Source organism: Oryzias latipes, chromosome 22 (assembly GCF_053564925.1).
Source record: "Oryzias latipes strain Hd-rR chromosome 22, Olatipes_Hd-rR_3.1".
Lineage (NCBI taxonomy): Eukaryota > Metazoa > Chordata > Actinopteri > Beloniformes > Adrianichthyidae > Oryzias > Oryzias latipes.
In genome coordinates, this window is record NC_136258.1 from 1,298,964 (window position 1) to 1,313,738 (window position 14,775).

A 14,775-nucleotide genomic window follows, 5' to 3' on the forward strand; every position below is an offset into this window, starting at 1 on the left:
ATAGTATCAGCACCTACAAAATTGTTGTTAAAATGAATCGTTACAGCACTAATAGCCATTCAAAGCAGCGGGTGCCTTGAATTGTTTTGGACATTTTAGAAATAAGTGTGAATCCTTTCCTTTGAGCGCCAGCCTTCTCCAAAATTCCAACTGTGGGGCCAAGTTTACCACCCTCCTTGGGGACCCCAACCTCTCTTGGGTGTCTTCGTCCTGGGCAAGGGTGACCAGCCCCTGCCATGCCCTCTCCTAGACCAACCGTGGACTGGGTAGATGGCTGCCTGGAGCGAGGGGCGGGTCTCCCTTGGGGGGCCTTGGCCTGTGCCTGGGGTTGGGGTGAGGGGATGCTCAGAACTCCTGGGTGGTGGTGGACTGCTCTGTGCGGGTGTTGGGGGGTGCTGGCTGCCGCTGCTGCTGCTATGTGAACATTTTGGAGCCGGCAGGTTAGTTGGTAATTTCTGAGTGTGTGTGGACAGGCCCCACCCCTTTTAGATTTGTTCTATTTCTAACTGACCATAATATAAGCATCCTGTCATGGTTTGGGTTTCTTTTGTATTGGTTTTTGTTTTATTTCTAGTTCTGTCATGTTTGGTTCTGTTTCCTGTTTTATTTTGAAAGGTGTTCTGTTTTGCCATGTTCCTGAGTTTTACTTCCTTGTCCCTATCTGTCCTGATCTTGTTCACCTGTGTCATGTCTGCCCTGTCTGTATTTAAGTCTCGTCTCTCCCTTCCTCTTGTGCTGGTCCATTAACGTCACTAGCGTCTAACGTCTCTTATGTATTTATGTCTCTTCGTCCCTGACTGTCATGTCCATGTTTCTTGCCCCGCCACAGTAAGTTTATTTTTGTGTAGTTATCCTGCTCTGCAGCGCTTTTTGTTTGCAATTAAACCCTTTTGCCTTGGAACCGTGTGCCTCCTGCCTCTGCGTCTGGGTCCTATCTGCTGCGGCTTTTGGAGGCCTACTGCCTAGAAGCACAGAGGACCAGGTCCTATTGGGACATGCTACAGTTTTGCACTCCTGCTATGGAGGGGAGCCATCTTGACTGGAGAGGGAGCCGTCTTGCCATGAGGGGGTGTCGTCCCCGCCGTCGTCGCCGTCGTCCCCGCCGTCCCCTTCAAAAACCCGTTTCTGCTCCCAGGAGGGTGCCGGCTGCACCCCAACCCGATCCTATTCCGGTGGTGGTTCCGGACGCACCACAACCCGCTCCAGTGGTGGTCATGGACGCACCCCGACCCATCCCTGCTCCCAGGAGGTTGCCGGCTGCACCTCAACCCGATCCTGTTCCGTTGGTGGTCCCGGACGCACCACAACCCGCTCCAGTAGTGGTCATGGACGCACCCCGACCCATCCCTGCTCCCAGGCGGGTGCCGGCTGCACCCCAACCCGATCCTGTTCCGGTGGTGGTCCCGGACACACCACAACTTGCTCCAGTGGTGGTCATGGACGCACCCCGACCCGTCCCGGCTCCCAAGGGGGTGCCGGACGCACCCCAACCCGTCTCTGCTTCCATGGGGGTGCCGGACGCACCCTGACTCACCCCTGTTTCCAACGGGGTGCCGGACCCACTTTGGCCCCAGCTCGACGGCTGGCCCGACCCGCCGGTCGACTGCTGGCCCAACCCGCCGGCTGACTGCTGGACCGAACCCGCCGGCCGACTGCTGGCCCTACTGCTGGCCCGACTGCTCGGCCGACTGCTCGGCCAACTGCTGGCCTGACTGCTCGGCCGACTGCTGGCCCGACTGCTGGCCCGACTCCATGCCCGACCGCATGCCCGACCCCATGCCCGACTCCATGCCTGACGCCTCAGAGGACTCCTTGCCTGACGCCTCAGAAGACTCCATGCCTGACGCCTCAGAGGACTCCATGCCTGACGCCTCAGAGGACTCCATGCCTGACGCCTCAGAGGACTCCATACCGGACCTTTCAGTCCACTCCATGCCTGACCCGCCAGCCAACTGCTGGCAGAACCCAGGCTTAGCCACGCTTGCCCCAGACTTTATGCCTGACCCGCCTCGTCTGCCACTCCGGACCGCTCGGCCTCCCGGCCATCCTCCGGACCTGCCTTGCCGGACCGCTCAGCCTCCAGGCCGTCCTCAGGACCTGCCTCGCAGGACAGCTTGGACTCCCGGCCGTCCTCCGGACTCTTCTCGTCCTTGCTGGCGTGCCGAGCCCGGCCTCCCTGTACTGAGTTGCCTGTCAAAGTTAGTCTCACGGGCCCCCTCCTCCTTGGTGGACTGTTGGAACCTCGGAGCGGTTCCTTGAGGGGGGGGGGGGGGGGGGGGGGGGGTACTGTCATGGTTTGGGTTTCTTTTGTCTTGGTTTTTGCTTTATTTCTAGTTCTGTCATGTTTGGTTGTGTTTCCTGTTTTATTTTGAAAGGTGTTCTGTTTTGTCATGTTCCTAAGTTTTACTTCCTTGTCCCTATCTGTCCTGATCTTGTTCACCTGTGTCTTGTCTTCCCTGTCTGTATTTAAGTCTCATCTCTCCCTTCCTCTTGTGCTGGTCCATTAATGTCACTAGCGTCTAACGTCTCTTATGTATTCATGTCTCTTCGTCCCTGACTGTCATGTCCATGTTTCTTGCCACGCCACAGTAAGTTTAGTTTTGTTTAGTTATCCTGCTCTGCAGCGCCTTTTGTTTGCAATTAAACCCTTTTGCCTTGGAACCGTGTGCCTCCTGCCTCTGCGTCTGGGTCCTACCTGCCCCCCCACCCCACCCTGAAAAATTCAACATCTTGTTGCTTTATGCTGCTTCATGGTCCCCCCCGAACATCCTTCTCTTTTCTTCCCTCCTTTGCTTTTCATCCGGTCCACCATAAAAATGTTACAAATATAAGTAAGTAATATGAGTAAGATGAATAAAGTTTAGCCTAAATTACAATACAGAAGGGTTCATTCAAAGATTCATAACCAGTGTTGTAACAGTAAAATATGTCCAACACAAGAGGCTTTCAGCTCTCATCTGTTTGTTTAGCTGTTGGACAGGACAAGTAAAAAAAAAAGAAATAACTGTGAAACCACAAGCAAACAAACAAAACAGAGAGGTAGAATAGGAACAGATCTATATTTAATCCATGTGCTCTCATCTATTGAAATGTTGGTACTGTGTTCATGTGTTCCTCAGTATTTCAAGAAATCCCCTCAAGATGTCCTAACTCCCTGCCAGCACTCTGTCTTTGTAGTGTTGAGCAGTGACCACAGAGTACAAGATGAGAAGGACAGACGTGATATGCAATTTTGGTCAACTGTGATTTGAAAATGAAATCCGAGTCTCAATGACCACTTTTGTTTCTTGAAAATTAATAGTACTCATTAGGGGTTTGACATCATCTGTATAATAGTATGGTTTTTTACTAATACTGTACTTATTTTTAAGCCACAATTAGCTTTTTTTCACTCAGAAACAAAGAAAAAATGACAACGTAAAACCAAACCAACAATTAAAGTAAGTATTTTTACATTAATTGTCCAATCCTAAACAGATTCACTGTCATGTAGTTTTTATTTTATGGAATATTTTTTTGGATTAAAATTATTTAAATAAAAACCAACAAAGCACTCCCTCCTGGATGCCATTTCGATCAAGACAACCTAGAATTATATTTACAGTTAAATCCTTACTCACAAGTGCCCTTATGCCCCCTTATGGGTGGATACAGGTGGTAGAAACGAGGAAATTTGACAATCAGACTGTAGATGGTTAGGGCAGTTCCATATTACGTGTACACGTTGGGCATTCACGCATGGTCTTTAAGGGGTCTTTACTTGCACCTTATGACTGACTAGAGTATTTGTGTCGGGCGCTTTACAACAGCATCATCTAGACATCATAAGTGCGTGCCACTTACTAATGTAGAACTTTACAAATACTTTATGACACTCTTACCACACAAATGACAATCGTGTATTGCCTTTTCATGACGTCCCATAACGTGGTAGCACAAGCCTCAAGGGAACTGCAAGACATACTTATGCTCTACTTGAGAGGCAGCCCCTCCTCTCTTCAACCCTCCATGGACCAGGACAATGCGAAAATCCACAGCATGTAACTAAAGCTATGTTCACATCGAATGTGATTCGCGGGTCAGGACATCCAGTTTTGATGTTAAGCCAATGTTACAGACCCAATGAGAGGTCCCGTGGTGCGATTGCGGTGCGCTATTTTAGCGGCACACCATGATTTGAGCGGCATGCAATGATTTCCGCCAAGAGTTGAAAAATCTGAACTTTGGAGAGCTCTCTGGATCACCTCAACCAATCTCACATCAACCAGACTCAGCTTTGGGCATGTGACCTGTTCAGTGACTCGATCAGCGGGTGGATTCTAAATCTAATATGGACGATTGATCCAACCGTTCTGGTTCTGACTTTCAATCCATCCATCCATCCATCCATCCATCAATCCATCCATCCATCCATCCATCTTCTTAACCTGCTATATTCCTTTCGGGGCTGCAGGGTTGCCAAAGCCTATCCTGGCTATTGTTGGGCAAAGGCGGGTTACACCCTGGATAGGTTGCCAGTCTGTCACAGGGCCCATGCCTGGAGTGAGTGCAACCGCTACGCTAGCCCCCAGGAGGCCGTATGGCGGTGAGTCTATAAACTGAGTCATAGAGACACGGAAACATCGCTGAAACCAACCATCATTCAGCAGGAGTGAACCTCACCGTACCGAGAGAGTCTTTGAATGCTCTCATGTACAGAGATATTGAGCTGTATTTACTGATACTTTTGTAGAACTGTGTAAGATAAGTAAACTTGATCTCTAAACATTATCCGTGTCTTCCATGCATTGTAAATGAGATGTACACAGACACTGCTCCATGAATCCATCAGGTTAAAAACATATCCCACACGCGTCTTGGTCGTCAAGCTTATGAAAACATTTTTGGACAGGGGGCCGACACAAATGTGACGCATGAATTATGTTCAGTGTAAATGTACCTTAAATCCTAATCAGAGAAAATGTAAGTTATTATTATTTGTGTGACGTGAAAGGAAAAACGCCTATGGCGCCTCTGACCATCACCGGGACATTCATGCACATTCACACACCAGTGGAGCCACACTGGAGGCAAGGAGGGTGAAGTGTCTTGCCCAAGGACACAACGACATTTGGCTGGGGGGAGCGGGGATCGAACCGCCGACCCTTCAATAATTGGACGACCCACTCAACCGCCTGAGCCACTGTCGTGAAGGTTTGTGAAGAATGATTCATGATTTCTTCAATTGTTTAAACTATCAGCCTGACTATGACAGATATTAATAGTGAATTTGCTTCAAAAGCAATTGCTTTGAAATTTGTACTTCCTTCATCTTTAAACAAGCACTCAGGGAGGCCATTCAGAACAAGGCTTGGAAGTCATCTCACTGTTGAGTGAGATCTGGAAACTGTGGGTGGGAGTTTTTTTCTCAGTTGCCTTCTTTGCTGACCAAAAGTTTTCCAAACTAAAGCAAATGCGTGATTGCTTGACGAGTCTAAGTCATTGCCCATCATTTATCCAACATAGCAAAGCCTGAGTGACGCAGTTGAAATTCACCAGAGAGATAAAACCGCCAAACATGTTCAGTTTATTCAAGCCGCGGACTCTCACTAATACAGAGTGATGTGATTACATACTTAAAAGATGAGATGCAGGAACAGCACAGTAGTGCGGACATCAAAAAAATTACATGAAATAGCAAATCTCTATTTGTGGATCAGTGCAAAATTTGCAGCATGAAGACCATTTACTGAAGTGATGAACACAATTTCTTCCCGATGGCATCAAAGTTTTTATGCCTGCCTGTAAGTGTCATGGTCAGTGAGGCATACGGAAATCTTTGCTCACTTATAAACAGGTAAATGGCTGATTGGGAGATAATTCTGACTGCAATTTAAACCATAATCTTTTTTTTTTGTGATGGAAGCACAAATGTTGTGGAATTCCTCATTTATAGTTTGTGTTTTTATGGTCTGCAGAAGTTCTGGACTCCAAGGACCAGTATGTTTTCACAATTCGTCTTTCTCACTACAGCTTTGAGCAAGAATTTGACCCCCGCCACAAACTCAAAAAGTCACCAAAATTTGCATGAATTTATTACTCAGTGAAAATAAATTTTGTGAATAGTGAATGACCCCTCCATAAAAATGATGACATCGCTGTGGGTGAAACCAGCAAAAAAAGTGAATATGGCCAAAATCTCTTGTTGATATTCACATTTTGCCACATTATGGGAAAAGAAAATTTTGATTCAAGTGACCTTCAAGAAACGTCACTGTCATACCGCCAGATTAAGTCTACAATTCCCAAAGATTTGTTGATCTTTGACCACAGGAAGAGGCAGCCGTCTTGAATTTTAACTTAAAAAAAATCACCTATGGCACTTCCTGCAAATTTAAGCTTTTTGATCTTTGGCCCTCAAACTCCACGAGCATCATTGGGGAAAAAATGTTGGAATTAGAAGCTGGAGATTTTGAACGGTATTAGTATGGCAAGTTCACTAAAGTGGCAATCCTTTCTGGCTTGCACACTATTTACTGTAATATAGTTATAATTTAATACATGAATCCCTGGCTTAAGCTAAACATAACAATACAGCATGTGCTATGACTATATCTGGAATGTTGGCATGTTTTACAGACAGCCTCCATTGCCACAGAAATCCAAAAGTTTACTTTTACTGATTCTTTTCTGAGACCAAAACATAAAATAGTTGCTACGGAGATAACCCAACAGGAAAGTCGCCAAAATGAATTTGTCATGTGCAGCTCTGACTAGGGTGCCAGAGGCAAAAGGTGGGTGGGGGTCAGTAAGGCTTCTTATTGGCATGGCTCATTTATTGATGTGTGGCAACAGACCAGTTGTGTAGATAGAAGGCTGGCTAAGGACAAGGCTGGTGGCTCCACAGGGGGCGGGTGGCTCCCTGTGGATTTTTTTTTTTTACCCAGGATAAGATATTCTATATCAGTGATGATACTGAAAATATGTTAGTTTTCTTACCTGGTATTTAGTATAAAGGTAAGCTCAGCGACAACACTTGACAATCTGTAGATCAGAGTTGATCAGCCCCAAATGTCAACTTTCTCATGCTTGTGAACTCCTTCTCTCACCTTATCCATTTCATCCTCTCTTCACACTACAAAGGCAGAGTGCTGGCAGGGAGTCTGGAGAAGTTCTTCACAAATAGGCCCTTGAAGGTCTCCGCGATATTAAACAAACAACTGATTAAAAAAAAAGGCTTCTGCCTGTGAGTTTAAATCATCCAAACAGTTTAAGATTTTTCCTTTGTTTTGGTCAATAGCATCCTGCAGCCATTGTCAGCAGTAGTAACATTGTCAGCAAATCCTCATAATGTAGCCATTCAATTTCCATTCTAATCTTTCCTGTGGTTCCAAGCGCAACATTTCTTTGAGCCTGCTCTAATATTAAAAGCCTATTAGCATTGTGGCAAAAGTTTCATAACAGTTTGAGGGTGTGCTGGATTGCTGGGAAACTAAATACTATCTGCCTTGACAAGTTTGTTCCAGGTTTGACATCACACTTTTGGTTTTTCTGTCTGACACAAGCTCTCGGCTGCATTTTACATTGGGTCTGTTTACATGCAATAAAAGAACCATGTTTCTGGAAGAAATATTGTCACTAAAGTAGTCATTTAATGGTTTTACATGCACAACAGAGATGCACGATGGCGTGGTGGTTAGCACCCTCGCGTTACAGCGAGAAGGCCCTGATTCCAATCCCAGCTGGGGCTTTTCTCTAAGTAGAGTTTGCATGTTCCTGCGTATGGGTTTTTTCCAGGTTCCTCCAACAGTCCCAAATCATGCTTCATAGGTTAACCCTTCAACACCAGAGATCTTGCAGGCAACAGAGTAACTCCTCAACCTTTTACAGGATCAACATTAATTACCTGATTCTGATGCAGAGAAAGCAGTGTAATGTAACGTGTTGCAAAGCTGCTTTTGTCTGCTTCAGAATCCGCCAGAATCACGTTAATTGTTTAAAAAATTGAAGAGTTACGGTAGTCAAAAGAATGTCAACAAAGCTCCAGGGTTATTTGGTGTCTTTAACAAGCCCCTAGGCGTGAATGTGGGCATGTGTGTGAGAGTGCGCTTCCCTGCAACAGACTGATAGCCTGTTCAGGGTGTACCTCGACTTCGCCTTAGCTGGTTGGTAGGATAGAGAGTACTGCTGAGTTTTTAATCTGGAGCTTTGTCTTGCTTGTGATGATTTGATAACACCAGAGTGGTTTTCTGAGAGACTGCAGAGCCGATGCTGCCCTTGTCCTTCTGCGGGTGATCTCTGGTTTAGGTCACTAGTAGCTATGGATCCAAAGTCTGCAAAGCCCTTTATAGGCTCGGTTAAGTCATTGCCAAGCCGCAGGGGTGGTGGATCTGGACCTCACCAACTTGCATACATTTTGTTTTGTCCAGTTCACTTGGAGACCAAACTTCTTGCCTTTTCCCTGTAAATGCACAGATTGTTTTCTTTAGCTGGGTAAGAGATGTGCTGAGCAAGATAGTCGTCAGCATACGCCAGGTCAGTCAGATAAAAACTACCAAGAGACACTTCAGGAACTTGGTCACAGACCCGGGTAAATCAGTCTTCTCTATGAGTAGACGGATGGCAGAGATGTGGTCTGTTGCGGAGTGGTTGGGCTTGTTTTGGTGGCAAAGTAAGAAGATGCAGTCGCCGTTGTCATTTGTAACTGTGTCGGCAAAGGTTGTGTCCACTGGAGAGCTGGTGGATCAATCATTGCAGTATAGGGTTTAGTAAGGATGATGGCGATGTCATGTGATGGAGTTTGGCTGACAGCCTGATGGAGTTGGTTAAAGAACGCATCTTTGATGTCCTCATCCGCAACATTTGTGGGGGCATAGGCAACTATTGTTGTCATCTTACCTTGTTTATGTAGGAAGCGGGTATATAGAATTCTGTCGCTCAGGGGTGTTCAGTTGAAGAGGGACTTCCGGTTGGCCTTTGGGATGGCAAGTGCATACCATAAAGGCCTGTCGGTTTTGCAGAGCCACTCAAGAAGTAACAATGGTCGCCAGCTGTTAATTCACCATTGCCTGACCATCGTACTTCATAGAGTCCTGCTAGAGGGATGTTACAGCAGCGGCGCTTGAGGGATGGCAGTGTGGTAACTCCAGGGTGTGGAAGTGTTTGTAGCAATACGGGTCGTTTGACGATGGTCAAGCAGTAGTCTTTGGTCAGGGGCAAGCTGGGCTCTGTTACCATGTTGGGCAGTCCGGCTTCATTTTCTGGTCGGTTTCGTAACAAAGACGTTTCTCCTGGGTATGTTGTTGGCTTTCCGCAGGATAGTCAGATAGTGGGGCTGCCTACTTACAGCTTCCCAACAAGTTGTAGGTCTGTGTTTGTCTGGAACCTCGCCAAGAGACCAGACCACCAAGTGTGACCCTACCAGGAGCAGGCTTCAGACGGTATTGCTCCCAGGGGCATCGGTTCACACAAGCCTCCTTGCCATTACAAGTCCAGACCCACAAGGAGGATCTGACTATGCTGAATCCAAGTGCTGATAGTAACACGTGAAAGAAAGGAGTCTAACACCGCTACATGTTAGTGTATTCCCAATAACACCCAACCAAACATTTTGACAGAACGCCATGTATCTCTTAAAATTGCTTTAAAATCAGTATACACTACCAGAATTATTCAATTTATAAGGTGCTCTCGTTTTTAAGATGCACTGTCATTTATATAAAAAATAAAAAAAACAATCAGGCTTTTGCCTTACCTGTGTGCTTTACAGTGTGGTACATCAGATACAATTAAGAGTCTTTTAAGATACGAACCCCATCTAAACCACATGCCTTATTTGGTTAAGATGATGGTAAAGTGTACTAAAGCTTTAAAGTGCCCTCAGATGAAAAGATTGTTGAGTTTTTGAGATATACTTGTGGCATTTTTTTAATGAAAAAAAACAAATGTAATAAAAAATAATTTCCTTTTTGCCTTTTTGAGTATTTCTTCTTTTAAATAGCTGTCAATCAAACTGTTGCAATGCCTGTTTGGTTTGAATTAGTGAGCCGTTGTGACGTCTTAATGGCCCAGGAGCGCATGCGCACTGATTTGCCCCATCCAGCGTGCACAAAAAGTGTAGATGGCCCATTGCTGCATTTCCGGCACAAATTTTAAGTGCGTTTAAGAATAGATTGCTGCTCCCACACATTTGCACTGCTCAAATTGCGCCACAGGAACTTAGATGGCATCTGTACCATTGACTTAACATTGAAACTGGTTGCCTCTGCCGGGCAAATTGTGTTCGGTGTACACGCAGCTTATGGTAACCTGTTAACCTAAACTTAGCCCTTCGTATGTGTCTGGGCAGCCAAGAAAAAAGGTCAGCACTGGCTGGCATGTATTTGTAAAATCCCATGCGAATAGTCACTTTCACATGGCATTTCATTGTATTTGCTCTGCAAGTTAATTCAAAAATTGAAATCAGTTCTTAGCCACAGCCAGTGCTGCTTTCTATTCCAATGTAGCCTAAACTAATAGCATTTTTAGTAGCATTTTTCAGCGGCTTATCAAAGTTCTTTTTCATGTGCAATTTTAATAAATGTCAGCTTCTGGTACTCCCATTCGTTTTGTCATTCGGCACATTGTTCAAAAAGTGTCTATTTGGAACCGAAAATATGTCACTTTTTACCAATTCTTTATCGCTAAAGATACACTTTTGGAGATATTTTGTTTTATCATTTAATAAGTTCTTTGAGCAAACCTTTGTAAATATGAGCACAAGTCTGAGGAAGCTGGATTTCAACAAAATAAAAGCACTGTTAAGGAATTAAAAAGGCCAAAGGGTTTAACTCTGCGTAAAGCACCATGGCCCTTTACATTCCTCCCTCCTTTCAAAAGCTGCTTTTTCTCACCCCTGTGTCTAATTACACAAGAACAGAACTACCAGCTGAGTGGGGCAGATGTTCTATTGTAGAGCACAGGAGCTCCTGGAGTGGATAACATTCATCTGAGTGCTTTACAGCTGGCAGCCACAACACAATCACAGCAATCCATCTCAATGAGGAGAACTGTTCTGGAGTGATGAAAAAGCTGCATGGGAAACATTTTGTGAAATGGAGTAGAGCAGGTTTGATGCAATGCTTCAAAGGGAGAGTAGGACATTTTGAGAGCTCTGGCACTCTTGATATTATCACTACCTAGCGGTCAAGGAATAAATGTACAAGGTGAGAAAATATGAGGGCTCAGCTTGTGTACCCTTTGGCCACTGTAGTTAAGGTTGGTCAAAGAGACAGGAAGGAGGAGGGATGGAGACAGAGAGGATGGGGAAAGCTGGTGGCATGTGTCCAGTCAGCCTGTGTTGGCTTTTGTAGTTGCTGACAAATGCCAGAACACAGCAGATGCTGTAGGGAAAGCTGAGATCTATTGCTGCTGCCCCAAGCCATGTTTACTGTGCTGTACTGCTGTGACCTGACTTTTACCAAATGCTTTTTTGTCAGCAACCTCTAATGCTCTAATGTGCTACTCATGCACAGTTAAAAGTCCCCATTAGATGTAGTTGGATGCAAGTGGATTCTCTTTACGTAGTTATGTGAAAATTGGCTTTTGTTCTCAATTGAGGGGAAATAAACAGAACTTGGAGCAAAACATGCTTCATGAGGGGAACACATCAAATTTAAATTGTACACTTGTTCCTGTTTGATTAATATGTGTTTAAATTGACTCACTGGGCACTGCCAGCTTTCAGCATTAGCTGTTACAGGCATTTACTGGCCAGATGTTATCCGTCCTCTTCCAACCACATCAGACTCGGTTCACTAATCACCCCTCAGCAAAACTCTTTCGGTGTGCCAGCAAGCCCAGAATGAGAGGTCATGGGTGTTTTATAAAAGTGGAAGAAAAAAAGAAAGTTTACTGTCTATGGGGCTATGACTTAGACCAGTGTTCTTCCACCTTTTTCAGGTCACGGTCCGCTTTTATGTCAGACAATATTTTCACAGACCAGTCTGTACAAGAAATTGGCGATGTTTTTCTAGATGTCAATTTCTCTTAATTTTTTAATGGGTAAAATATCTGCAGTAAATTTAAACTTTATTCATAAACTAGATTTCGTGTAGGAACCGTTCAATTGTGATATAGATTTTCTCCTAACCCATAATTGTCAAAGTGGAAGTTAACAAATCTGACACCAACTTTAGCATTGTCTAACTTTCATGATGCGACAGTTAAATAAAAAAAACATAAACGGTCTCTAAAACTCTAATTTTCTTAATATAATAAGAAACATGAATCCACCGTTTGAGCAACTTTATTAGAAGCATAAATGTAACATTACACAGCCAGTTGCTGAATTGTATGCATTAATTTTTTTGTGTTTGGGAATAACTGTCATAATTGAATCTATGTTTGGAGTAAAGACTCCTGGTTTTTGTCTGTTAAATGCAGCTTTCTTTTACTCTGGTTCGTCACTAGCAAGAAGAAATTTTCCAAATATAATTGTCTTTGTAAACTTTCCTAGCTTGGAGGTTTCAATTTAGCAGTCGGAGCATCTGCTTTAAGAAAGTAGCGGATGGATTTTTGACACAAAACTTAGCAACTTGTCATGCCTCAAAGGATGAGTTGGAAGTCATTGTGAGAATCCAGTACTTTTCAAAACTAAAACTTTCTCCAAAATCAGATTATAAACAAAATTGAAAAAAATGTAGGTCATGCATTTTCTCAATGGCCTGGTGAGACAGAGAATGTGAGACAGAAATCACTGTGCCTGCAGATATTATGGGAGACTACTGCTAGGTGTCGAGACTAGTTTGAATGCTTTAGACTGGCCATACGCCTGAGGGGGGCCAATTGTGTCAGACTCACCTGATTTGGGCAGGGATCCATCTCGGAAGCTTAGGTTGTCTTCTGCCACCCAGGAAAAGTTCCAATAACCTCGAGGAAAGCCAGCAGCAGCTCTGCTATCAGATGGTTCACCTGGAACGACAGCAAATAGTTATTTAACTTTCAGAGTTTGAGATAAATGACCACAGAGAATATGTGACCATTAAAAACAAGTGTCAGGTAATTTACCAAAACATAATTCTCCCCGTTAGTGCTGGACAAACTGTGCTCAGTGTATATCTGCCTTCCAGTGTTATTTGCTCACCAACACCTTTAACTGGCTGGTTACTAATCAATCACTTAGCTTAGATCAGTCTGTTCTGAATGCTGTTTTTTCCTGTAAAATCGTGTCTGCTAGAGACTTGAATAACAAAAATGTAAAGTGAAACTTTGCTGAGATCCTAGCAAGGTTTCCTTCATGAAGTCAAATGACTAAAATAATAATCAAGTTAGATTTGGGTAAAGCAGCCTTGCTTTATAATTTTAAATATAAATATTTAAAATTACCATTCAATATCCAAAGACAGTTCTTAGAAAATGAAGGAGGAACAAACTGAGTGGATGTAGGAACCTCAAGATCAAACATATAAGCACTACAAAGAAAAGTTTCTGTGTGTCGGTGTGTGGCTCTAAACTTTGGAAGGGGTTAAGTAATGAGCTCAAACAATGTTCAAATATCCAAATATTCAAGAAAATGTATAAAGAAACTCTGATTTCAGGATATGAAGATAAGAGGATTTAAGGATCAACAGGTGTTTGAATAATTCCAAATACGTGTGAACTTGATTGTGGTAAAATAATCAAAGCTGTTTTAATTACAACCACTGAGTATTACATTGTAGTGTGCAATAATGATTACTGAGATGTTTAAATTACAATCAATAAGCTACTGATTTTATTTACTTGATCTGCAATGTGTAGCAATAATTCCTAGTTTAATGTTATCATGTGTTCTACTGATAATCAATGATTATTACATATCGGTACCGTTACTGTTTACAGCAATTGTGAATGAATGTTTTCTGAATATAATCAATCATGAGTAAGCTCTGGATTTTGTAACTTGAAGAAAATCTTATTTGACCAGAACCGGATTTCAAAAACTATGTAAAACTATCAAATGAATGAACTCAGTAGGGGTGGGGTTATATAAACTCTCTTCTTCCCACTCCTTTTCAAGCTATAAATCAAGCTCTACTTAACTTTAGTTAATTATCTCTGTATTTAATTAAGCAAATGTGATTTAAGTGACTTTTTGTTTTGTTTTCATTTTTGTCTTTTTAAACTATCCATTTCAAAATTTCTGTAATGAGTTTGATAAATATGTGTAATTTCTTCATTGCTTTGACTACAATGCTTGAAATAAATAAAATAAAAGCAATGACATTTTTTTAATTATTACACAACACAATATTATGCAACACTTTTGTGTTATATATGGGAGCAGAACCAATGTAAAAAGCCACTTTTCTCCACGTAGGAATTAGCTGATCGGGTCAACAATGAAAGAGTTAAGTATTTTAAAGAGCTTGTGTTATTTGGGTTTCACTGGTGATTCTACAATGTTAAAGGTTTAAAGATATCCCAGACAGCAGTGGAAGCAGTTTACTTCAACTCAAACTAGTGACTCCGCAGGTTGAGTTGTTTGCACTGCTTTGTGAAATCTGGTTTCATGTAAAAACTTCGATGTGAAGTTTATTGCTTTTGTACGTCTCTGGGCACAGAAACAGATTCACAGCAAACACCTGCTTCCGTGTTCTCTTTTTGTCACAAGGTTTTGCAGTGAGTCAATAACATTTTATGAAATAATTTGTCCAAATAGGAGATACTTTCTTCTGTAACCTTTGAACAATATTTGCCTCAGAATTTCTGTTAACAAGTGGTTATCTATGTTTTTGTGCATTGAGAAGAAAGTCACTCCTCAGAAATCCAATCAAA

At 43.2% G+C, this 14,775-nt stretch overlaps 1 protein-coding gene across 3 annotated transcripts in view; it reads right to left on the reverse strand.

The window, feature by feature from the left end:
- The window catches only part of alk (ALK receptor tyrosine kinase), a 705,488-nt gene that overhangs the window by 401,984 nt on the left and 288,729 nt on the right, over window positions 1-14,775 (reverse strand). For all 3 annotated transcript variants that reach the window (XM_023951462.2, XM_023951461.2, XM_078940523.1), the window contains exon 2: window positions 12,820-12,930. In XM_023951462.2, coding sequence (XP_023807230.1) covers window positions 12,820-12,930 — 111 coding nt within the window. The remainder of the gene's footprint in view (window positions 1-12,819; window positions 12,931-14,775) is intronic.